The 27,077-nt window shown below is 42.6% G+C and overlaps 1 protein-coding gene across 1 annotated transcript in view; it reads right to left on the minus strand.

Annotated features, from left to right (window-relative positions):
* Nucleotides 1–1,868: 1,868 nt before the first annotated feature.
* SPPL3 (signal peptide peptidase like 3) overlaps nt 1,869–27,077 on the minus strand; it is a 36,863-nt gene continuing 11,654 nt past the window's right edge. The window contains exons 2-11 of the mRNA XM_080986416.1: nt 18,206–18,283; nt 17,049–17,137; nt 15,700–15,819; nt 13,288–13,366; nt 10,917–11,029; nt 8,794–8,900; nt 6,651–6,814; nt 6,230–6,429; nt 5,016–5,125; nt 1,869–3,769 (exon numbers count right to left, since the gene is read on the minus strand). Coding sequence (XP_080842542.1) covers nt 3,698–3,769; nt 5,016–5,125; nt 6,230–6,429; nt 6,651–6,814; nt 8,794–8,900; nt 10,917–11,029; nt 13,288–13,366; nt 15,700–15,819; nt 17,049–17,137; nt 18,206–18,283 — 1,132 coding nt within the window. The 3' untranslated portion in view covers nt 1,869–3,697. The remainder of the gene's footprint in view (nt 3,770–5,015; nt 5,126–6,229; nt 6,430–6,650; nt 6,815–8,793; nt 8,901–10,916; nt 11,030–13,287; nt 13,367–15,699; nt 15,820–17,048; nt 17,138–18,205; nt 18,284–27,077) is intronic.

A 27,077-nucleotide genomic window follows, 5' to 3' on the forward strand; every position in this document is an offset into this window, starting at 1 on the left:
TTAGAGAACTACAGGCAGCAAATTAATAGGCACTCTGGATGATGGTGGGGCATTAATTACTGCACCATGACAGAGTCAGATTCCACTGCTATATAATCCAATTTGAAATTGCTGAGTTTTAAAGTAAGATTTACATGGCATGGAGAGCCTTTCCACAAGTTTGTACAACATGTAATCTGGGTTTATAATGAAGGCCACCAACCTTGATGTCTTTGAAAGATTAGACAAATTCAGGGAGGAGAGGGTTATCAATGGCAACTAGCCATGACGGCTATGCTCTGCTTCCACAGTTGGAAGCAGCAATGTTTTTGAATACCAGTCACTGGAAACCGGAAGAAGGGAGAGTGTTTTTGTGCAGAAATCCTGCCTGGAGGTTTCCCCCAGACATCCGGTTGATCACTGTGAGAACAGGATGCTGGACTAGATGGGCCCCCTTTGGCCTGACGCAGCAGGCTTGTCTTAGGTACTGAAGGTGGCCAGACCTGCTTCCTGCATGTTTCAAAGTGTGCTTGCCACATGCAGCTAGTGGAGGAACAGGGCAGGAGGGCCACAGCAAATTACTATCCTCTAGGGTGGGCCCCACTGGTGCCTTCGCTACTTGACTCAAAACACAGGCATCTTGCACCAATTCTAAATTCACTAGAAAAGCCCATCCTCACAGGAGCACTGATCGTTTGATATACACATTTAAGCAACAAGGTTAATTCATACTGACAACTAGGCTGCTAAGCTGAGGATGAACAATGATATGATGCTGTCTGAAAAAGTTAATGACCAGAGCTTTTCGTTTTAAAAATTACAAATATATCCTTCACAACTGCAAGTAACAATTTGTAATTATTAGGACAGCAATCAATAAAAGTTCCACCATTTGGAGGGGGTATGTTGGCTGTTTGGCCGTATTAATAAAACATTCACATTCATTTAGAGGGGGCTTCAATGCCCCTTTGTCCTGCCCCCCATCCCACTGCCAGACCTCCAACCTTTCACATACCCAAATCTGAGAACAGCTGGCTCACGGCTCACACTTCCAAAGTCTAGGTACTTTGTCTTAGGGGTGCACAAGTTATGCAAAGCAAGCACATGTTAGAATAAATTAAATGGAATGTTTAGGATACAGAACTCCAAGCAGAATGTAGGAAATGGGTGCTCTTCACACACAACTGTGATGTTCTGTTCCTTTAATAAAAATCTTACCTCTGCAGGTGACCAAACAGAATGAGTCTTCAGTATTGTGGCATATAAGTCCCCACAAATGCCAGTCCCCACAAATGAAACTTTTGAACACAGCCCTCCTTTTTTGCAAGCCAAGTCTCCTGCTCTGCCGGCTGAACAAACCAACATGAACATTATTTTCAATATTTGTGGCTTTGCAAAAGAACTTTACACTGATCTGTTCAAATGAGGTTCCTCAGCATGTCTCCTGAAACAATGCATCTTAAAAAATAATAATAATCCTAGTGTCCACAAGGATGGTCAAGAACTGTTCTTGGCAAAAGAACTTTAGGATAAAGCAGGGCTTAGTTAATTCTGTATGGAGTCGTATGCAAAAATTGTATGCAGCTGTTCCCTAAATCATTTAGGAACGACCCAACCAATCCCAACTTTTCAGCTCATACTACTCCCTTTGACACGTAAAAAAAAGGCAGCGGTAGATGGGGGTGAAATAGCATTTCATTTAAGTATTTTCTTCCAAGATTTTGCTTGTCCTCAGCATGGTATGAGGGCAAATGAAGAGAACTCAGGTCTCAGTCAATGCATGGGTGGAGCAAGGAGAAGACCACCTCAGGATCCCACATTTGCTGCCCTGAGTTCCACGATATAAGAAACGGTAAGATATAAATGTGGTAAATAAACAAATAAAAATATGAGGTTTCCATATTTATTTATTATCTTCTGGTCCTGTTTCCTCCCTCAAGGCAGCTTCTAATTCATAAAGCATAAGACCAGCCCTGCTGGATCAGGCCAGAAGTGCACCCAGTATCCTGTTTCCCAAGGTAGTCAAGCCAGATGCTCCTGGAAAGCTCTCACAGGACATGAAGACACAGCCCTCCCCAGAAAGAATTGAGGAAGCAGCAAGAAAAGGGGGGAAGGGGAGAAAATATTCAGTAAAATGATTCCCTAATCTGGTCTAGGACAAGAAAGGTCTTAAAACCACCACCTAATGCCAGGAATTCCCAGAATCTGGGCTAAGCTAACACACACCCCATTACAGGGGCAGGTCTTTTAAACCAGTGGGCAGAAAGGAAACTTTCATTTTTGACAGGAAAGATAAGTTCATCTTAGGAACCTTTGAAACAGTTAAAAATAACATAGCCAGGACAATTTGTTTAGAAAAGTCCACGTTTTAAGAGACTCCCAGGTACAAAGCAGTCATCACAAACTTTGACCAATCACAACAGCAGAGGACAGGATTCTCTCTTTCTCTTTCTCTCTCCCTTTTTTTTTAAACGTAAGGGAATGGGGGGAAATACAGCACACTAATCAAACAATGCAAAAAAAAAATACAAAAAATAGAAAATAGAAAAAATGTATTTACAAGTCATACATTACTATGATCAGAACGCACAGAGACAACAGCTGCTATAATACATGCACAGGGTCAAGAGGGGAGCTACTAAAAACCTGTAATGGATTAAGTTGTAAAAAACAAACCCACAAACAAAAATAGGGGTTCGGCCGGGGGGGGGGGTCAAGGGCTTCAGCTTTCTCCCTCCCCTAAGTCTGCTACATTGATTGAAAAAATCAAAGAATCCCCTAAAATCCAGGAGCACACTAAGTACAAAATACTACACTGGTTGTTTTTTTTAACTGAAGCTTCACTCATGGAGGGAAATGGGAAAGACAGCAGCATATTTGCAGATCCATATACAAGAAAGCCCAGAGTAAACTGCTCTACATGCTAAAAATTACAGCAAGCCCCTGTCAGCTACAAAGCATGATCCTAGCAGGTTTTCCCACTGCATGTGTGTGTGTGTTTCTGTGTATGCATTTGTGTGTGTATAAAAGTCGTGCCCTTGTTCACTGCAACATGACATCTGGGTGGAAATGTAACTTGTTTACAACAAAGTCTTTATATCGTGTACTGCAAGAAGTCACTCAAATGTCTGTGGATTTAATAAGTCACCTCACACCACAGAACATATTTAATAAATTTGAATGGGGGGGAAAAAAGATTATAGCGACAGAAAAACCTCTGTCTCAGTTCTCTCTGAAACCGGAGTCCAACAGAAAACTGGTCCCAAAGTACTTGTAAGGTTTCCCAAGAAACTCCAAGCGCAGTGACCATTTGTCTCCTCTTAGTGTTCACAAGTTCCTCAATGACTCTATGCCGTTTTCACCAGAAAGTGTCTGTCAGTCTGCCTCCTCCTCCTTCTTCTCCCCTGAGGAACACTGGATGGCCTAGCACTAATCCATAAGGAGGAGGAGGAGGGGAAGGAAGAAGAGGGAGGCGGCTGCCATGGCAAGCTGTCTCCAGTTCCAAGAAGGGAGGGGAGAAGCCCCCACTCCCTCGACCACCACCACCAAAACGCCTTTGCTCTTTCCTCCTTTTCCCAGAAAGCAAGTCCATTTGTACAAGTTCCACAAACTGGTAATTCTCTCCTGAGTACCAGCCCAGCCACAGGGACGGACAACCAAGCTGTGAGCCACAAAAAAAGGACCAGGCAGAAGTTCCGGTCACTTTCCATCCATTCCATCATACCTCCAGGAAACGTGAGCTGCTGGTCTTGGAGTGGAATGGTTCAGACCACATGCGACGCAGATCTCCCTAAGGAAAGGGACAGAAGAGTGAGCAACTGAGTGTGCACAGACTCACAGAGTTCAAAGGGGCTGCTCCTGCACCCAGATTATAACAGGCTGCTAAGGCTCCCTTTTGGGGCAAGGGGCTCAAGGATGGCAGAATTCAGAAAGTGAAGCTGGACGATGACTATTTTGCTCTGTAACGTTTACGCCAGGGGGATCCAACATGGCGCCCTCCGGATGTTTGGGGCTACAACTCCCATCAGCCCCAGCCCACAAGGAAGGGCCAGGCCTGCAGTGCTTCCATGGTATCAAGTGCCCTCTGGCAGCTCAGGTTGATACAGCAGAGACCTCTTTGGATGCACCAGCTGGAGGTACGACAGGCAGCGACAGGTAGTGGCATCACCCAACTCAGGGAATGCTCCCCTAGCACCCATCTTGACATCATTTCATTACCAACTGTGAACCTTAATACCTACTAAGTGGGCTTTTATGCTGACTTTCAGGTATTTATTTTATTGCATTTGTTTAGAGGAGGAGTTGTTGTTCTTGATGTTGTACAGGCAACTCCCCACTTACGCAGGGATTACGTTCCAGACCCCCATGCGCATAAGCGAAAGGTAAGTGGGGAACCTTGTCAGGGCGAGGAACTAGGGTGATTTCTTCTTCTTTTACAACAAAAAAGTTCAGAGCTCTTTGGAACCCTACATAACAAAAAGCAACCTATACTGTATCTTTGCCTCCAGATCGCCAGAACGGACAGGGAACAGGACTGAGCCTGCCGCATTACAGCTTCCCGCCCAACAGCTGTTGAGCGGCCTAGCCTAGCAGCAGGGAGGGCTCCCGTGCACTATTTTGGAGCCCACAGGTTTTTTTCTGCCTTTAAAACCTCTTCAGGCTCTGGGGAGGGTCTCCTTGAGAGTCACAAGGAATTTCCAGCTCTCTCCCACCATTTCCAGATTTGAACTGATTTATTTATTTCGTGGAGTTGCCCTATATGAGGATGCGCCCAAGTCAAGCACATGTAAGTGGGGAGGTATATAGTGTATACTGTACAGTATATACTGTATATAGTGGTAGTATGTTGTAGGATGCATATACCCTAACAAAAATAACTTCTTTTTTTTGCTGCTTTCAGTGGCTGTGCACAGCAATTCAAAAGGATGGGCCTTGCAATAGCACAGCAGATGCTGGGGAGGGGAGGGGGTTAGACAGTACATCACTGATGTGCCCAAGGAGATTCCCACAGACGTGACTCCCAACACTCCTCTCACCTTTAAATAGGCCATAGTGAGGAGTGGCAATAAGGTGAAGGGTACCAAGTAGAGAAGGGCGGGCTGAGCTGCCCGGTGGATGCGAGAAGCAACCGTCGCAGTTAAGAGGCCTGCAATATAAGAAAAGACAAGATGACATGACAGCACCCAAATGGGCGCCTTTCTCTCTTAGATGATGTATTTGCTGTCTTGTTTTCTCTTGAGAGAGAGAGACACTGTGTATCAAGGCAGGATGATTCCACAATGCAAACTGCACCAAGGTCAAGTGAACGGCTTCCTGAACTAAAGTTCTGTTAACAGCTTTTAAATAATAAGCCTCTGCTTTAACTTTCCAGAGCAAATGGCTTCTAATCTCATGGTAGTGAGGAAAAACTTCAAAGCACAGAAATGATCTCTGTGGCAGAGAGACAGAAGGCAAAGGCAAAGAGACAGAAGGCAAGTTTGCCCCTGAGCTCTTTTGCTCCTTGCTTTAATTGCCCTCTGCACTCCAAAACCAATTTCCTCTTTGCAAATCCCCTAAACACACGTTTTGTACACATACTTTGCAAGCAGTCAACACATCAAACATGCATGGCTATTCTCGCTATTTTGCTTTCAATATCTAGATTTAAGATACCCTTTGTTGGAAAGTTTTTTTAAAAACATCAAAATCCTGCTTGTAACAAAGACAACTTCTCAAAATAAAAACAAGTTTGCTTTAATTCCTGTTCCAGAAGCCTATAAATGGAGCTCACGTGTTTACAAAATAGTTCCCAATGAAATTTTACGTCTTGCAATTTAACCATTCCAATTCTTTAACAGTCACTGCCAATGGAAGACTTCTGTCCTCTTCCAATATCAGCCTGATGTCAAGTGACTGAATTCCATTCACTCTTTGGAAAGACAACTTTAGCACACCCCAAAGTGCAACCGTTGCTCTGTCTCTCAATCCCAGAAACGTATCCTACAGCACACTTTTAAAGCTTCCTCTTCTATCACTCTTCAGTTCAGGTTTACAAACAGCAACTTTGTCTACTCGCTTCTGGCAAATAAAACCAACGTGCTCCAAACCAAGATGTCTGCGTGAGCACCTTCTAACCTTTAGGAAAAACATTACAGTTAAAAGCATCTTGCACAAGATTGCAAGATACATCAAACTTTAAAGGGGGGGGGGGGAGAGATTCATCCAGACTGCACTCACCGCATCAACTTCTGCACACATCCCTCCCCCTTACCTACGAAGTATCCAATGAGTGTGCAGTGAAAATAGGAGACTTTCTGCATGCGGCCAGAGATGTTCCCTGGTCCTGGCGCACCACAGGAATCGCTGTTGGCTTGCTTCTTGTAGTTATCATAACGCAGGACAAAGCAGAGAAGGAGGCCAGGCATCACAATGTCTCCAATTCCCAGCATGGAGAAGTGGCTGCCTGTGGAACTGGAAAACAAGGAGCTAGGTTAACCTTTCTTCTCTGACCAACCATCAGCACACAGACTCTCGGGTTAGGGTGCAAGCAAAAAGGAAACCACTTTCCTAATTGTGGCCCCAAAGCTTCTTGGGTTCTTCTTAAAACAGCATATCTACCACAAAACAATTTCCCAAGAGCAAAATGTAAAGAAGCCTCAGTAAAGGATGTGAGGCAAAAAGGTGACTCCTACCTTGGAAATACAAGTTTGCCAGGCAGCGACAAGCGGGGGACATCTCGACCTACATTTGGTCCAAGGTGGAGCTTCCGTGATAAAACATCAAGCGGATTATCAGCTGGTTGTGTGGCCACTTTCACCATAACATTGCTATTGAAGATGTAGGCGGAAAAGAAGACCTGGGGGGGGGGGCAGGGGAAACACAAAAGCTGTTTTTGATCACCTCAAAAAGCTATGCATCTCTCTCATTATCCAGCCTAGGATCAAGAGAACCTGTGAGCCAGGAGACCAGTAAGTGAAGCAAGTAGATGAAACGATACAGGATTTGCAGATTTGCCAGTTCCTAGTGACATGGCACTAACCCTTTTGCTTAGTCTCAAGAGGGGCTGATATACATGATAGCCTTATGTTCCTTAAGAGACAGAAGCCCACCTGCATCTATAGGAGATGCAAGATGGCAGCAGTGGACACACCCACAAGGACACTCATGTTTGCTGGCTCAAAAGGGACCTGTTGATACCACCCACACAGGCGAGAAACAACCCCTGCCCTTTGGGGGCACCAACCAATTGTGCCATTTATTTATTTTTAATATGCTTTTTATTAGTTTTCTTACTTAATAAACACACACAAGAAATTAACAAAAATGATAAAATAATAAAAAAAATCCATCCATCCATAAATCCATAAATTCTTACAAAAGAACTTACGCTACCATGTTCTTAATTCCCAATTCCTAACCTTCCCCAATAGACTTCTGTCTTCCTCAAAGCAGGTCTCTCTTATCTGTTTACTAAAACTGCTTCTTTAATCATTTTGTCACTTCTTGTTATCTGAATACTATACTTATAATCCATATTGTGGTTTGTGAAAATTAATCAAAGCATGTCCAGGTTTTAACTTGAGGGCACTGTTTTTTAAAATATTCTTTATAAATTTCTCACTCCTTTTTGAACTTTTGGTTTGGCTGTCTCCTAATGGTTTCTGCCATTTTTGCCAGTTTGAGATATTGAAATAATTTATCCTGCCATTCCTCTTTTGTTGGTACTAATTCTCCTTTCCAATTTCTGGCAATTAATATTCTTGCTGCTGTTGTAGCATATAAGAATATTATATTTTTTCATTTGGAATATCTGAATCTAAAATGCCTAAGAGTAAGGCTTCTGGTTTCTTTATGAAAGTTTGCTTAAACATTTTTTTAAAAAATTCCTCATATATAATATCCCAAAAATTCTTAATTTTTTTGCAACCCCACCACAAATGAAACAGTGTCCCTTCTGCCTGTTTACACCTCCAGCACGTATAAGATCTCGTTTTATACTTTTTGGATATTTTGCTGGGAGTTATATACAACCTGTAAAACATCTTCAAAAGATGTTCCTTTAGTGTATATTGTACCATCTAGACCTGGTGGTCAATAACACATTGCCAGGACGATTGGGTGGGGGGCACTGCGGCCACTGCAAGCCTCACAAAGACGTAATCAACAAGAGGACAGGGTGAGAAGTTTTCACACCAGTTCCCCCAGAAGCTCCAACAGCTTCCTCCACAAGAGTGTTCAGGAAAAAAAGAGGTGTTGATACCATCTGACCAATGTGGCCTTCAAGATGCAATGAAACGTGAAAATAAAAAAGTGGAGCTATATGGTTGCCATGTTGCATTTTTTAATTGAAAAGCCACATATAAATTTTCTAAAGAGGCAAATTTCTCTGACTGCCTGGGGGTGGCTGCTGGGTGAGACCAAGGTGGTATCCTCTAAGGTGTGCCAAAGTCTGTAATCAGCCCCTTCCGGACAGTGGGGGGATCTTCATCACCTATTTCCTACACAAAGTTGAATTCGTTAATTAATTAAACTTATAGGCTGCTAGACTGTAAACAAACAAAGCTCAAAGAAGTTTATGAAAAAGATAAAATTGAGTTGGGGAAGGTCCCAGGGAGTGATATGGAAAAAATACAATATAAGTGAAGGGGAAAGCCTTTTAGAAAGTTATGACTGAAAGATGCAGCAACAAAATGGGGTGTGCCTATAGATGCCCCCTGGTACCCAGTGACAGTATTTCAAGATGTCCAAGGTGATGGGTCCTGCAAGCCTGCCTCCAAGGTCAGAAGAACTCTTTGTCTGGTTATAGGGATACGTAAGAAACTAGAAGAAACTCACCCAGAAGACATCATAAATTAATAGCCCCGAGAGCAGCAGACAGGAAACCTTGAGGCTGGGCAATCGGACAAAGGCGATCATTGCAACGCACAGGCCCATGGCCAGAGCTACAAAACAGAAATGCAACAAAACAGTTGGATCACTATGCAAGGTGACAGTTGCTGGTAAATAAGCCTAAGACTACAGACAAAACATCTACTGTACCCAGACACACCAGAGTAGGGATACTTCTTGGAAATGAAGTGGCAGCTTGAAAATGGAGGAAAGTTGCCAGTGTAGACTACGGACATATAGGGTTATGTGTATTTGGCCAAAAAAAAAAAAATCTAATTTCTGCAAGGCAGACATCCTGTTTCGTCCTCTGAATATGTTGTGTAAATTTGTATATCCAAGCAATTAATCTGCTTTCATAGTTTAACATGCTTCTCTAGATCAACCTCTCAAAAATCCTAAATTGCTTTGGGCAGGGAACAAAATGGGTGAACGCAAGGGAATGGTTTATCTCTCTGAATCTTAAGGCCTAGAAACTTGCTCTTTCAGTATCTGTGTAAGCCAACTATGTCAGTAATATTAACACAATGTAACATTTTCAAATGTTAGAGATCAAGAATGATTAAAAGCAAAGAGAGTAGAGGACGAAAAGCATTTAGTAAACCTGCAGCAGCACGGAATGTACACAACACTCCATGATTCATTAGCCAAAATTTACTGACATGCTCCATATAGGCAATAATATTTTGGTAATTTTGACATGAGATACACTGTTCAAGACAAGAGACAGCAATGCAAAAGTGCCTTTGCCAATTCTTTATACAGGTTGGGAAAGGTAAGACTCATTGGAATAATTATCCACATGTGGGAAAAGCAATCAACCAAATGGTAATGTTAATGGTTTGATCACAACCATGAGAAGGGCTGCCTGAAGAGAAACATGTGTGACTTTAATAATTAATTTTCAGAACAATAAGAAGAACACTCTCCCCAAGCTACTTGTAAAACTGAAATCCTCCCCCACAACAGACAGGCTTGAGCTAACATTAGCATAGACTTGAACTAAAGTTTCTGCGGAGAGAGAACTTTCTTGTCTGTTTGCTGTTCCGCCCCTTGGAAAAGCGGCTGAGGCCTGTGTGACAAGTGATGGAGGCTGCACCCGTTCTGCGTCAGGTACTCCATGTAAAAGTACTGAAGACACCAGCACTTCAAAAATGTTTCACTTTGCTAAGCTTGTTGTTGTATTTGAGCCATGACTCATTATGTGTGTGAATGTGTTCTGTCTCTGAAAATCAGTCACTAGTCTGCACAACTGTCTACTCCTCCATGAGTGCACCAGTGAAGCTGTTGCCACTCCTAAGAACCTGGAAGTTCTGCACTTCTCCTTCTCTGCAGTCTATTACATAATGACAAGTGTTAGATTGACTAATTCTAAACCCACACCCCACTTTGGACAGAAAAGAGCGCTTTTCTTTGGCTCACAGTAATTGTGTGAGCTTTTTCTGAGCTTCTGATAGCTTGGACACCCCCTTTTTTCTAAATTAAAAGTGGAAGAACTTCACTCCTCCTTATATATTTGCTTTATATGAAAGTCACTAAAATTATGTCATACTACAGATCTCCATGTTTCTGCCTGCTTCTTTCCAAACCCTGAACAGTTTCTGCTGCTGACATACAACAGGCAGTCTCCTCTAAGGGTGGACCATTCTGCTGCCTGCCTGCATCAAGAGCAATTGAATGATCAAGATTCTATGATTACTCGTAAGATTCTCCTATTCTATATGGATGTTTCAGCAGAGATTCCTGCACTGAAGGAGGTTGGATTAGATGACCTTTGGGTGCCTTCCAAGATTTTAGGATTCATCACATCCCATGCAGTCAAATGAAAAAGCAGTGAATCAGGCAGAGGCACAACAACAGCATACTCTCTGGATGGGGACTTTGTGTTCAAAGGGACCTTCAGTTTATTAATCTCTCTTGCCACACTACTTGGAAAAAACTGCCTTACACAATGCACACACACACACACTTCCATGGCAAGTAAAGAATGCAAGAAAAGTTTCCACTAACAATTTTTCAACCTGTCACTATTATAAGCAAGTAACCAGGTCCACATATTCAGCAGCACTTACCGTCCATGAGGAGCCAGTGACCAGTTAGGACCCAGATAAGGACAAGCATCACAGAGAGGGAGAAAGAGAGCAGCTCAGCAGCTGTAAAACGCCCACAGCAGCCAAAAGAAATCCTGGAAAACACCACCAGAAACACAAAAACAATGAAGGCTCTTCTCTGGTATGTAGCGAGAAGGAGGTGGGAGGGGGGATCTCTTGCGGCTCTTATTTGGACTGGGTTCAAGAGCACCAGAAATGCCCTAGTGACAAGGCTTTTGTCAAAGGAAAGGTGCTGAAGGCATGATCTCAAGGATCTCCCCCACAAACCTGACTCATTTGCCAAGATCCTAAAATTAGATGAAAGGGTTATTTTAGCTACTCTATTCTTGGGCTTTCTGCTGAGAGGGTGTCAGAAGTGTTCTACCCCTTCATGCCAATTTGGGGATGGGGGGGTGTCATTTTCATAGAATCATAGAGTTGGAAGAGACCACAAGGGCCATCAAGTCCAACCCCCTGCCAAGCAGGAAACACCATCAGAGCACTCCTGACATATGGTTGTCAAGCCTCTGCTTAAAGACCTCCAAAGAAGGAGACTCCACCACACTCCTTGGCAGCAAATTCCACTGTCGAACAGCTCTTACTGTCAGGAAGTTCTTCCTAATGTTTAGGTGGAATCTTCTTTCTTGTAGTTTGGATCCATTGCTCCGTGTCCGCTTCTCTGGAGCAGCAGAAAACAACCTTTCTCCCTCCTCTATGTGACATCCTTTTATATATTTGAACATGGCTATCATATCACCCCTTAACCTCCTCTTCTCCAGGCTAAACATGCCCAGCTCCCGTAGCCGTTCCTCATAAGGCATCGTTTCCAGGCCTTTGACCATTTTGGTTGCCCTCCTCTGGACACGTTCCAGTTTGTCAGTGTCCTTCTTGAACTGTGGTGCCCAGAACTGGACACAGTACTCCAGGTGAGGTCTGACCAGAGCAGAATACAGAGGCACTATTACTTCCTTTGATCTAGATGCTATACTCCTATTGATGAGGCCCAGAATTGCATTGGCTTTTTTAGCTGCCGCGTCACACTGTTGGCTCATGTCAAGTTTGTGGTCAACCAAGACTCCTAGATCCTTTTCACATGTACTGCTCTCAAGCCAGGTGTCACCCATCTTGTATTTGTGCCTCTCATTTTTTTTGCCCAAGTGCAATACTTTACATTTCTCCCTGTTAAAATTCATCTTGTTTGTTTTGGCCCAGTTCTCTAATCTGTCAAGGTCATTTTGAAATATGATCCTGTCCTCTGGGGTGTTAGCCACCCCTCCCAGTTTGGTGTCATCTGCAAATTTGATCAGGATGCCCTTGAGTCCATCATCCAAGTCGTTGATAAAGATGTTGAATAAGACCGGGCCCAAGACAGAACCCTGTGGCACCCCACTAGTCACTCTTCTCCAGGATGAAGAGGAACCATTGATGAGCACCCTTTGGGTTCGGTCAGTCAGCCAGTTACAAATCCACTGAGTGGTAGCATAGTCAAGACCACATTTTACCAGCTTCTTTACAAGAATATCATGGGGCATCATTTATCATTTAAGATACAGCTTTCAGAAGACATTATTCCAAAGCTGTCATAAAAGCTGGACTTTTTTTAAAACGTTCCCTATGATCTCTAGAGCCAGTGCTTGTGACCAGAATTCTTCCCTCCCCCTGCAAAAAAATGAATTTCAACTGTGTTTCTGTCCCCAAGCTAGAAAAGTACCACCACTATGAACCAACCCTACTGGCGTCAATCCAAACAGGTCATTATTTCTGCCTATAACCATATACATCAGTTTTGGCACGGCGAAGTGGTGATTCCTGAGAAGCGGCCGTAAAAAGAGAAGTAGTGTGTGTGACACTTTTGCCCCCACCCCTTCTGCTATAAGATCAAAAGCAGGAGCCTTGCAGGGGTGGGAGCAACACATTGTCCTCAAGACCTGGGGGAAGCAGCTGTCTCAAGCCACCATGAGCAGGCGAGTGGGAATTAGGCAGCTGTGACTCCCAAGGCAAAGTCTGCTTGGATGCTCTTCTGAATATGAAAGCCTTGAGATGAAGGAAAGTTGTGCAAGCTCCTCTTCGTTCCAGTGCTATTTGTGCAGGAGAACTTCCCAGGAGAGCGTGCCTCACATTAACTGTGGGGAGGTATCAAATGTGGGTCAGCCCTGTTTAGAGCTCATCGCAGAAGAACTCTGCAATACCCTCTTTGTGCATTATAAACACAGGCGTGGAAAGCAGGGGCAGGACTGTATTTGAACTTCTTCTCAGAGCCAAAAGCTCTACCAACAACAGAGAGGCCCATCTTGTTGAATCAACAACAGGTTCTTTGCACTGCACAGAACAAAAAAATAACAACCTTCCTTACTTGTTTTGAGGTGAACAAGGTCGTGTTAAATACTGGCACATTGGGAGCAGAAGGAAAGCAAAGGCTATTGTTGCGAGAACTGGAGAAATGGAGAGAGAGAGAGAAAGAAAAGGCAACGTTAATACAGACCAATGTTGCAAAAACTCCAAGACAAGCACAGAAAACTAACACATGTCAACATCTGTGGCCAAGGATGTGAAGAAAAAAAAATCTGTGGCCAAAACACAAGTTGAACTTTAATTAAAACATCTGTGAAGGGCTTTTTGCATTTTGCTGGAAAACATCTGAAGTCCAAGCAATTTATCAGTAAATTATAATCATGAAACTAGTATGTTCCTAAGGTGGGGAGAGCCCACACAGAATGCTTTGGTCAAAAGACTGACCCAAAACATTTAAGTCTGGCTAGGAAACTCTTCTGAAATGCCACATTTTTGTCAGTGGGCCAAAGATGTGGAACGCGAGACTAATTTCCATGGGTAATATTTAACTGTTGCAAACGTCTAAATGCATCACCACATATTGAGTACAATCCTGCAGGAAGTCCTCCCATGCAAATCCCACTGAAACAAACAGGGCTCTGGCCCCTTGCATGGCATTTATTTAAATGGGTATTCTACAGGAGAACTTCTCAGAAGAATGTGCCCATTGGCTTTGGAGAATTTTGCAGTTCTCTTTTTAATTAACCTTCTCATGAATTTATACCGCACCTCTCAACAGGTTCTCAGGGTGACTTGCAAATAATTCAAATTACAGAGGAGGCAAATGTAAAGACAAAAACATTAACACGATAGCAGAAATAAAACAAATATAAAAGAGTGTAAAAGCAATCAGCAGAGATAAAAGAGGCAAGATAAAAAGCATGGGAAAATAAAACTCTCTTTGTCTGGTGCAAAAATGAGTTGGAATCATTAAGCTGGAAGTGGCTTCAACATCCTCTAGTCCAGGGGTGGCCAACTCCCAAGAGACTGTGATCTACTCACAGAGTTAAAAACTAGCAGTGATCTACCCACTTTTGGGGGGTTCAGGTCAAAGTTGTTGAGCTTTTTTAAGAGATTTTTGGAGCTTCTTTGCGGGGGGCAGTGATCTACTGCAGAAGTCTAGTGATCTCCTGATAGATCACGGTCTACCTTTTCTACCTGTTGGACGTGCCTGCTCTAGTCCAACCATTTGCCAAAGTGCAAAAAAACCCCACTCCTACAAACCCCTAAGTTAACATCCAGTTTCTGCTTAAAATCCTCTAATAGAGGAGGTACTGGGGTGAGCCTCCCTAGGCAGAGGATTCTACTGGGAGGGCACCACCACTGAGAAGGCTCCTCTCCAGGTACCTACCTACCAAATCTGATAGCTTGACAGATCACATCAAGAGAAATATAAGTTAAAGTCTATTACAGACACTGACATTTGAATCAGCAACTTGAGTTTATTAAATACAGTGGTACCTCGGGTTACATACGCTTCAGGCTACATACGCTTCAGGTTACAGACTCCGCTAACCCAGAAATAGTACCTCGGGTTAAGAACTTTGCTTCAGGATGAGAACAGAAATCATGCTCCGGCAGCGCGGCAGCTGCAGGAGGCCCCATTAGATAAAGTGATGCTTCAGGTTAAGAACAGTTTCAGGTTAAGAACGGACCTCTGGAACGAATTAAGTACTTAACCCGAGGTACCACTGTAAATCCTCCAAGAATTTGTTTAATCCATTTTTAAAACCATTCAAGCTGGTGGCCCTTACTAAACCCTGTGGTAGAGAATTCAATCATTTCTTAGAATGAATTGTTGTTAAATCATCAATCATCTCTTATCAATATGCCCATTTCTATTTGTATTTCCTGTGAAGGAAGTTCAACCAGTCTTAATGGAATTTCTATGCAAATGTGCATGGGACTACCAGTTTATTTATTTAAAATATTTTTAGCCACTGCTCATCACAAAAACCATTGTAGGGCAGGAAGCTGACCAATGAAACCTGCATTATGAACAAACACAATAGTTCTGGAGAAAACCCCACACCATACTCTGTTTATAGGATGCACCAAAAGGCACCATCTTGGAAGATTTATGCCCCTGTGAGAAAAAGGAGGAAGTGCCTCTAAGAGGATCCAAGATGCCTGTGATTTTGCAAGTACGTTTAACAAGACTTGTTTTTAAAAATCTGCTGCTCAGCTAAAGTGGAGAAAGTTGTAACAGAGAAAAAAAATATTAAAGCAAGTAATGGACAAAACACTGCAGCCTCTATGTGCTTGACTTTATATACACTGACAGGTCGTTTCTAGCTGTTATATACAAAAATACAAGGAAACCACCAGTATTTCTACAAGCAGTTTCTTCATATGACATCCTCAAAACTGTGTCAATTTCCAGCAACAATGAGTCCCTATGTAAGATGGGGGAAAGTGAAGAGAAGGCAGTTACCTGCTGTACATATTGTAAAGACAACTTGAACCGAGTCGAAGAAGAAGAACATGACTAAGAGAGACACAGATGCCCCAATGGGAAGGAACAACGCCTGTGTTGAATCAATGGTCTGGATACCTGCAGGAATTTTATTTTATTAGTTTTTAAAGGAAAGGAAACATTTGTTATTTGGCATCACATGGCACACATTTAACGTTCAGGTGAATTCCTACCTGATGTTCACCCCTCCCCCTTTACAACCAAAGCTTAGGCCTAACTAGGCATGATGTTATATATACTTTTGCAGTTGGTGTGCCCGTGCTTTGAGAGGAGGGGAGCTGATAATAATCAGAGATTGCAACAGGCAGTGGAGTTAAACCATTTCCTTTCTTGCTGCAGTCCCAAAACTGCTATTTGCACTGGGAGAAAATTGCCACAGGGTGCCAAGGGGAGCTCTCCTCTCAATGCAAACTGCAGCTGCAAAGGAGAAATTTTTGTCAGGATTGTGGCAGGAGAGGAAAGGAAAAAATTCTGCCCCCTTCCTTCTGTGATCCCAATAATACTCTCCACCATGCCACCCAAAGAGAGATGGGGGGGGGGGAGCGCGCACGGATGTGCACAGAATCCACCCTCTACACACTTGCTCACCTTCTCTTTCTCGGTAACACCAAGTAGCAAACTGAGATAACCGGGAGGGCAAGGAGCTGACCACCCCACCCACCCTCAAAGCATACTGTCAGTGTTCATCAAATACACAGATTGGGTCTTGCCTGCATCAGATGCGCTTACATGTACCTCCCAGACATGTTTAAATTGGGCATAAGCTCCACAGTGAGTCTTGCTTCAGAGTAAAGTTGCATAGGATTGCACTATTGGTCTCTACTCTAAAGAAAAGGCAATGGAAATTGGAGAAGCAGAAAAAGGACACAGTGTATCTTGCATGGAAAACTAGATACAATATTGTATACTGTACTAAAGTGGAAAAAATGTGTGTGCTTGTGAAGGGGGAAAATCTGTGACTCATCAGATGACTGATTAATGGAGTAGAACAGCAGGTAAAGAAAGACAAATGTGCCTCAGAACTAAAGGAGGTAGCTTTGCCCATCTCTACCAGTTTAGCATTACCTGTCTCAAACAAAACTTTATAGTACAGGCACCAATGACAGAACCACTCATACAAGACTTTGTAATCAATTATCCACCCTTCAATTTGGCAGGGCTTGTACAGGACAGCCATGTTATGTGGTTCACACCCAGGAGGGGTAGCCATGTTCCAACAGTGGATAGGATGGCCTCAATCACAAGCCTGCAAGACCAAGGTCGGTCCAAGTTCTGCATCCTCAGCTTATGGAGCAAGAAGTTCTTACTGTTATTTGTGCTGTTGCCATTGAAGGGCCCAGATGAGCTGCTGCTGTCCTTTTCTTTGTCTTGATTCTCAAAGTCCATGTTAAGGGACCTACAGACAAAAGAATACATGTAAACCTTCTACTTTATATTTGAAGTGGTTATTGAAATTTAATACATAGCTTTGATATAATTTAACGCAAAATTTAATGAGTGTTACTAAGAGGCTGCCCAAAAGTTATACCCCCCCTACTTTTCTGGAGAACATTCAGAACAGCTTACAAACATGAAACAGTAAGCAGAAAAAATTACAAAGGCAATGTATAAACAGCTGCAACAAAACCTTAAAAGCAGCAAATGTAAGAACAAGCTTAGAAGCAGAAGTCAAAAGGGGGAGAAAAACCACTGAATTCAGCAGAACGTTAAAGGCCTGCTGAAATAAAAACATCAACAGATATCTAAAAGCAAAGAGAAGGGAAGTCTAAACAGATTATTTATTCATTTCTTTATTTAAATTGTAAGATTTGTATCCTTCAAATCTATAGACCGTCAGAAGTGGAGTCAAGAACATGATTCCATGAAGTAAAGTGATTAGTCGAGTCCAAAGCAAGCACTGAACATGCAAGGATGGAGTGAGTCGCTTGTCCCAAGAGTCTCTCCCCCACTCCCCCAGTTGACAGTCATCCAACAACCAAAGGTGGAGATGATGCATCTGCACTCACATGAAATTGCCTTGAAAAAGAATAGCAAATTCAAAATGCTTTCAGTAATTTTGTAAAAAAAAAAAAAAAACACCCAGTCTTGCCTGGCAGCTCTGGATGCTTCCCTTCTGGATCCGTCCACCAAATGATTCAAAAAACATGTCACTCCATCCCCCTAAACAATCTTAAACCTTCCAGAATGAAAGTGATGTGCGTCTATAAAGCAAGCCTCCATGCTCCAGGATGAGAACTGGCAAAATGTTCATTTTTTCTTTAAAATACAGCTTTATCAAGTCATGATCAAACTGAATGTTGCTTCACCTACCATTTCCACCCCCTTTAGGTACATAGAATATACCTAATATATTATGGTTCTACAAGATTACCTTTAGGGAACATTGCATCAACATACGGCCAGCAATTCATGACTTTTCTTTTGGGGGCGGGGTTGTTATATATACCAAAGAAAATAATCGTACCTGAAGCTACCATAAACTATGAGGAGAATAGAAATTAGGAACGTAGATACTTGACTGGAATCCACAAGGGAGTAAGCCCTGGAAAGGAAGACAGAGAGGTACAGTATATTATTATAGAACCAAACTGATAAACATTTGTTCAGTTTTTAAATTATCACAAACCCAAACACTTGTCTAAACACAACAGTAAGTTAAACAAGCTGGGAATTTACTCATTTTCTCATTGTTCACCCACTCACATGACTGGATTATCACCAAAGACAGATAACCCAGAGGCACTTTGTTTTAATTCCAGAGAAGCAAACTCAAATAAAAGGTGGGGGCAGGATTTACAGGAGAAGCCTTGTGGCCTGAGGCCAGGACATAGCCATGTGAACTATTCTGGTCCACCTTCAGGCACAGAAGGGAAGAAGAACAAGTAACAGCAGCTCCTGCAACTAACAAGCAAGATTTCAATTAGTCTAAGTCTGAGTAGGACTAGCTTTGGATACAACCCACAAACCTGAAGCTGGGGGAAGAGGGAACGATGCCAAGTTACAATTTATGACCGGAAATCTGAACGGTTTTTGGATAAGATTACTTGTTCCCACCTACATAAAAAGGACCACCAGTCACCAATACCATCTCCGTATCACTTGGTACAAGACCCAAGCACAGGAATTTCTAAGTCACATCAGCACGCATTCCACTCTAGGCAGGAGGCTGCTGACAGAATGCCTGCCTGCTTGTTAAATCTAGGTATCTAGTACTTAGGTTATAGGGATCAGTTCTCTCACATGCATAATACAGCAAGGTAACCCGTTTGACCAGAGGAGCTCCACATTAAGCCTAAGCTTCTCTTGCACAATACAAGGCCCATGTGTACACATGTGTTTCGGTTCTAAGTACCCAAACATCTGACGACTGAGCCAACAACATCAGGGCTGCCAGAGTGACACATTAATTCCAAAGAAATGAACAGCAATAAAATAAATTCTCATACACAGCAGTAATGCAAGTGCAGCATGTTTATTACATACCGTTGATTCAAAATATACAGTAGACATAATGCCAAGCTTCAGAAGTATGTGCTAAGCTACTTGTTTGGAAACCACTGTGGTGAAATTACATCATGGGTTCTCAGCAGGGTGACCTGATAACCTTCTTTTCTCTGTAACTACATGGGAAAGAAGCCTGATTAAGCCTCACCTGTCAGCAGAAGGGAGTTATCAGGAAGAGGCTGAGCCCCTGGAAACACACAGCCTTCTGTGAGCTGGAAAAGAACTAGCTTAGCAGGAGATAATGACTGAGGCAACCTGGGCTGTTGATGAATTGATGGGTTGCCTAAGTGAATGCAGGAGCAGGCACAGCAAGGAATGACAAAGTACGCTTGCTTGTTTATTTCTCTTAGGCAGACACTCAAGAGAGAAAGCATAGGATGGTTGCAATCACCCTGCAAGAGCCACAATAGTAAGGATTACTGTGTTTACAATAAAAAATGTATATTACAGATTGATAAGCAATGACAAGGAAAACAAACCCATTGGTTAAACAACTTCTGTTCAGCAGACATGCAACATTCTTTAGAACATACTGCATAGCCCCCCCCCCCCACTCCTGCTGGCTTTCTACCTGCATACCTGTTGTTTTTATTTATTGAGTTAGTTTATTTAAAAACTTTTGATTGTGCAGATCAATAAGGGGGAGCATTAACTACCCTGCCTCTTCCACATGTTGCTGAACTTGCACAGGTGCCTTACTTGCTTATTACCAAGACACTTTGTCACTTAAGCTAACACAGTGCTTCAGCTGGGACTCTCCACACAAATGAAGAATGAGGTCTCTTTGTACTTGCACAGTTGGCTCTCTTGCTACCTTACCATAAACATATAGCCATGGCTAGCTTTCCCCACCTAGTACTGTAGTAAGATTGAGGGGCTCATATATGGAAATGAAATGAGTAGAAATTCAGAAGACGCAATTAAGTCAGTTCAGTCACTGTGAATGTAAAGTTTTGTCAGAGGTGGACAGTGGGTGGTGATTTAATGGGGATTAAGGTGAGAATGTGGGCAGTTAAGGCCCTTTCTGGGAATGCTATGATCCAAATCCCTCTAAAACATGCCTCAATGCAAATTTTTGTAAGTTACACTCTAGGTTGTTTTTTAAAACAGGGAAAAAACCTGAACTAAAAGTTGAACTTTTAACTTGGACTGAGGCATACACTCAAGTTTCCATGCTGCACTTAATAACTCAAACAGAGCCAACACTGAGCTTGAACAGAAAGCTAAACCTGCATGTTTTTATTATAAACTGGCTTTTCCACTAGCTAGGTTTGCACTGTAGAATTATACACTGTTTTTACCCTAATCTTCAAAATTAAATTTAATCTAGATTTCTGGTAGCTGCAGGTGCTCAAGACTGCAATTATGGAACTATCTACAACAATTTTGCAACTAAAATTCAGCTCCCGAGTTGTAATTTTTTATGGGATTATCCACACACACACACACACACACACACCTGGGATTTACCTGCTGGAACGACACCTTCCCTGTGGAATTGCTTCAGTTTCACCTAATGTTTTAATAAATTACTATATAATAGTTACCTTCTCACAGGGGTGCCTAACTCACTTATTACACCTTGATGTTTTGTCACATTACGAAGATTCTGCTTTTGCTGGGGCTCCCCATGTGCTTGAAGAACACTCTTTTCTTAAGCGAGAGGGCAATCTCAGGGTCTGTTAACAATTAAGGCATAGCTAGTGTATGTTCAGTGATCATGAGTATTTATGTTTCCTTTGCATATGAACACGCAGATTGGTGAACAACAGGATTCTAAATATATATAAAAAATGTCCAGTAGCACCTTAGAGACCAACAAACTTAGTTGGTCTCTAAGGGCTACTGGACAATTTTTTTATTTTTATATATATTTCGACTGCGTCAGACCAAATGGACCTACATGAAACAGGATTCTAGTTAAGAGTAGAGAAGACTAAAGTCTAATGTCTGCCCACCTCTGGTGTTACAAACTCTGTTAGCTACTTTGTAAAAAATGTTCTGTGACCTTACAAGAGTTTTAATGTATTCCTCTCCTCCCACCCTAAATAGTACTCCCACCCTAAATATTAAGTGTTTCTCCCTAAAAGGTGTCACCAATGGCTGCCTGGGCAAAGAATAGCTGAACAGTGAAAAGAGAAGTTCACAATGTGCTGCTCTATCCCAGGGAAGACCCCCTGGATGATGGTGACTTGCTAATGACAGAAGGGGGGAGAGTGCTACACAGCCCCCGCGAAGGGCATGCCCAGAAGCACACAACAAGTACTGTTCTGCAACAGCTCTGGGTGTCAGCCTCCCATGTTTTACAATGACCTCATTCTTGTCTACACAACAACAAACCAAGCAGTTAGCTCTCTAGCCTGTCACAGACAGCTCCACAGATCTTTACCTACAGAACAATTCCAAGAATGACTCTGCTTCTCACATTGCACAGCTACATGGCTCCAAAGTTTTCCAACGTGAAAAATATGTCCTTCCAGACATTCCAACTCGACCTTTCTAGCAGTGCACAATGCAAATGGACAATGTCAGAATGAATGGTAGGCAGAGAAAGAGCAGCTGCTAGGGTCAAATAGCTAGCCAGTTAGCTAGTTAGGTGGGGGGCGAGAGAGCGCTTCCAGAACAAATTAAACCATGTTACAGCCTTACAAATAAGTTCACTGAAGTTTCTAGCCCACAAACATTTTTACTGATGGCCTGAATTGTAGGGGGAAACAAAACAAACACTTCTCTCATTTACAAATGTTTCCATGCCTACTCAACTAGAGGAAAAACAGCCAACTGAGCAAGTGGTTACTTACTTGTTTGCCACATTGGTAAATATCAATTTCCAAATTCCCCCTTGGACACACAGAACTATCAGTACTCATCCTGGCCCTTACTAGCACGAAACATCCAAACCACCACACAGGGGATAGTAACTGGCAGCCCTGCAGCAAATCTGTTGAAATCTGTGACTGAGTGTCACAAGTGGTTTTCTATTACAAATAAATAAACTAGGGGAGGGGGGAAATCCTATGCAAATAAGGGCAATTTGAGGGGGAAAGGTTTTGCAGCCCATTGTGATAGCAGCCTGAGAGGTTAAGTGGACCAACAGCATCAAAGGGGTTAAGAAGTTCCACCACTTCTCTAAAAATTAACTATTTTGCAGATATTGTTCATTTGTTTCCAAGCATCTCTCTGAAATCATGAAACATTTTGTTTTGGTTTTTTTAATGAAAACAGTTTCCAGGTTTTGGTAACAGTTGTCAAACTCTGCAGATCTGCTATATTCTGCAAAGCATAGTTTGGGGACTGGGGAGAAGATCCCACAAAATTTTTCATCTCAAAGCAAACAAAACTGAACGAGGAGGCAAGTCTCAGAATGTCTTACATTTTCGATATCCATTAGCAGCTCTATCCTGGCTATCCAGGCAAGTTGGTTCTTTCATAGAAGTCCTGGAGTATCCCATTTGCTATTCTCCCTCTCCACCCCCCTCCACCCCACATTTTTGTCCCACATTTTGGCCACAAGGATGATCCCACAAGGCAGCTATAAAATTCCAAAATTACAACAATAAAATAAAACAAAGCAAGTTAAAACCAGACAAACCAGAAGTTTCGTCATGCTGTAGCTCATGCACCCAAAGCCATATTCTAAGAATAGCAAAGTAATTAATCCTACAAACCCACATGGGGCGGGGGGAGCCCCATGTAGCAAAAATTAAATAAATTACAATTATATATTTGCAGGTTTCCCACGGACTTCTGGTTGGCCACTGTGAGAACAAGAGTGCCCGCTGGGTTGGACCCCTTTGGCTGGATCCAGCTGAAGGACTCTTATGTACGTCTTTTTATACACAACCCACCTCTATTAGTACTTGCATTAAAAGTCATTTGTGCAGAACATTCTCACTTAAATGACTACTAGGGGTTAACTTGAGACATGGGAAATTATTGTACAGGCAACGACCAATTAACGTTCATGCAAAAGACACATGATTGCGCGCACACGCACAGTGCTGTAGTAACCCAAAAACATCACTCAACATTTCACAAAAAGGGTGGAATGGGGGCATGGCAGGGGGAAAGGGGGCAGGGCTAAATGTAGCTGAATACACTTATACATGCTCCTCCAACGCACACAGGGGCCAGGAACAGAACTCCTGCACAAAATAGTTGTTGACTGTATTAGTGTAGTGGTGGACTTGTAGCCTTGTCCTTGCTGCTTGACTCCACTCCTATCACCCGACCACTCACCATGCAGGCTGGGGCTGATAGAAGTTGGAGTCCCAATTAATATCCGGAGACCAGACACAGGTCCCCCCACCCCTGATGAAGATTTTCCATACAGTATTTACTACATCACCTTAGAACTGTTTCTATATACCCAGCATCATTAATGTGTGTTGTGCTTTACAAGTATAACAGCAAAACAGCAGGTGCCCATCTATGCTTTGACAGTGAGAAGGACAACAAAGAAGGGAGAGAGATGCACAGCAAGAAGCAACTGTAAGAAAATCCAGTTACACACACTTACACACTAGGAATATGTAGAAAGTACTGTGGACAGTAAATCCAATGCGCAAGCATAAATGAAGGCTTTGGGCTTTGTTACAAGTGAGCTGCCAAAAGTGGGAAATAAATATTATAAATACTTAAATCAGGGCAGTCCAACTTTTCATATCAAGTGGACCTCAAGAGTACTTTGACATGGGACCTGTGGGCCACACACTGCCTTGTCACAGGAAGAGGAAAGGCCAACATTTGATATACACCCCAGCCTTCATGCTGCCTTCCCAAAGTCAGCTATGCGAGATGCTGGGCTTTGGGAAGGAGGTGTGAGGCTCTGGCAGAGTCCTGGAGTCTTCCCATCTCCTTCCCAAAGCTGGGAAAGCACTTTGGGAAGGGGGCAGAAGGACTCTAGAAACCTGTAAGAGTCCTTACACCTCCTTCAAGGGCTATGCGGGGCAAGGCTCAAATGTTGTTCACTATGCCCCAAAAGACTCTCATCCCTTCCCTTACCTCACCTGGCACAATAATCCAACCACTACAGCAAAGGAAAAACTGCAAGCAGGCAGGCAGGCCAACAGCTAGAATGTCCTTCAGAAAGATGCTATAGCCACCATGATCTATGGTTAGGTCTTCAAGCTCCCTGTCTTTCTCCTGCTCTCCTGCAATGGCTACGTTTCTGTAGTCCAGATGAGACTCCAACCACCACCCTGCTAGGAAAACGAGAGAGCAGAGCCAAGACAGTTACCACATCAGGCACCCCTGTTGCTGCTTCTACACACCCATCAGCCTCAACCACAACCCTCAATCAGCTAGATCACAATCTCAATTTCACTTAAATATCTGTCACATCAGGCAAATGATGCAAATACAACTCAGTGCTCTGTCTCATCCTGCACTTTTTGTACTCATGGAAGGAGTGGTGCCACAAGGCAAAAAGTTTCAGAAAATGCAGCAGGAGCATATCCATTTGTCAAGTGCTTGGGTAACCAGGCTCTACTCCTGGGCTAACAGCCATCTGAGTACACTGGGATACCTCGGGTTAAGTACTTAATTCGTTCCGGAGGCCTGTACTTAACCTGAAACTGTTCTTAACCTGAACCACCACTTTAGCTAATGGGGCCTCCTCCTGCTGCTGCTGCGATGCCGGAGCACAATTTCTGTTCTCACCCTGAAGCAAAGTTCTTAACCTGAAGCATTATTTCTGGGTTAGCGGAGTCTGTAACCTGAAGCGTATGTAACCTGAAGCGTATGTAACCTGAGGTACCACTGTATTTTTCCCATGTGGTACACAGTCCCTTTTTTCTATCTGTAGAAGGGGAAAGGATAGCAATGGAGCACACAAGAAGGTGCTCATGCAGCTACAAGCCTTTGAGTTCCCCCTTACCCATTCCACTGTCATAGAGGGAGAGGGGCTGACTTTTTAAATCTTTGAGCTGTAGCTGGAAGTAGTGAACTCCAATGTGAAGGGGCCCAGGGGTATTTCCAGAGAGACACGATCTACCTAAGATGCAGACTTTTAGTCTTAAAGAGCCAGTAGCTTTTTAGAACTAGAATGGGGACTCATCAGGTTGCCAAAGACAAGTGGCTACTTACAAGTCTGTGTTAGCCTAACGTACCACCCTTTTCCATAACTATTCCTATTGCTTAGGGTGAAATACACAATGTAGCCAGCCTATGTTTTAAAATGAATTACTGGGAGAAGAAAGTACAAACACACAAACTTTCTCCAGTGGCTTTTCACTTTAAGGATACAATTACAATATGTTTTCACAAAGCTCTGGTTACCATATGCACACACCAAAACCTAGCATTTGTGCTAAGCCCATCCTGTCAGTACAGTTAAAAATATTTTGGTGGTTTTTACTGTCTATTCTTGCAACTGACTTCTTCAGGACAGAGTTCTTTTCAGTGGAAGTCAGACACTGGCAATCTGATATAGCTAGAATGGGAGCGAAGGAGGCAAAATCTTAAAGGCCACAAAAAACTTATTAGGAGGGGCAAATGCAAGCCACAGGTTAGGCACCTGATTAACAGTAACTGCATTTTGAAATAATGACAACTGCATCTGTTTTCATGGGGAAATAGTGTTTGTTAGCTGACTGGTGACATTATAGAGAAATAGCGTACACAAAGCTAGTGAACAAATATAGCACATAACACAGGCTTACAGATCATGCTGTACTTTCTCAACAGATGTTTTAATTTCTAACAAAATAGGAATGGACAAAAACATGAAGGGACAGCTAATTATCTAAGGCAATTACCATGGCATCCTAAAAATAGATATCTGTTAGTTATCAAGTTCAATGAAAACTCTCTGATCATTTTACTGCATTCTGTCATTATCTATAACAGGAATTCATATCTCGTCCTTCCAATAGATCCCAATGATGGCTTAAAATACCACTGGGGCATCCAGTAGTCTTTCCTCCAATGACTGATCATGTCTATTGTTTCAGCTTCAGCAACCCTTCTAGCTGCTCTCAGTCTAGCCAAGATAACACTGTCCATCTCTGCTCTTAACTCAAATCATCATACTACAGTCAGTCTCATCACACATATCACTTTATGAATTCTGTGATTCTCTGTTTTCTGTCAAAGGTTCTCACACATCTCTATTTATATAACTCATGGCAAAAATGCCCAACAGCAGGACATTTCAATGCTTGATTAGTCATTTGCTTGAGGCTACAGTACACACTGCCTTTGGTACACTGTCAGTCGCTGGACATCTAGTCAACCAGGTGATAGCAAATATGTCTTCCCTTAAATGTCAGCCCTGGCTAAGGTGGGAAGAAGCACACATGTGGTTCATTCTAACCTGCAAAGCAATTTGTTCTTCTGTGGCAATGGTACAGAGCATCATTTTGCTGGCATGGTTTTCTAAAGAAATGAAGATGTTGTAAGACAGACACCCCATAGTTATTAGAGTCAAGTCACATTTTCATTCTGCATCTTTATGGCACATTTGTTCAATAGCTTGATCACATGCAATTGAAGATGTTATACGCCTTCTATGACTCTGAAATGCTATCTCCAGAAAACGGAGTTCTTCACAGTCAGGTTTACATTTCCAGACAATGTGATGGAATACACCTGACAGTTAAAAAAAATATCAATCAATAATCATATTATAGCATTGTAAAGGTATTCATTCATACAATTTATATTCCATCCTCCATCAATACCATTGTTCCCATCAGAATGCTACATGACACTATCATGAATAGGAGAAAAATGCAAAGTGCAAGTGGAAAAACACAAAAGGCAAAATGATTTCAACTGCTATGTTAAAAAACAGAAAAAGTTTGGTTCTCTCACCAGATGATGGTATTTCA

This window comes from Podarcis pityusensis (genome assembly GCF_964106645.2).
Source record: "Podarcis pityusensis genome assembly, chromosome: 16".
Taxonomy (NCBI): Eukaryota; Metazoa; Chordata; class Lepidosauria; order Squamata; family Lacertidae; genus Podarcis; species Podarcis pityusensis.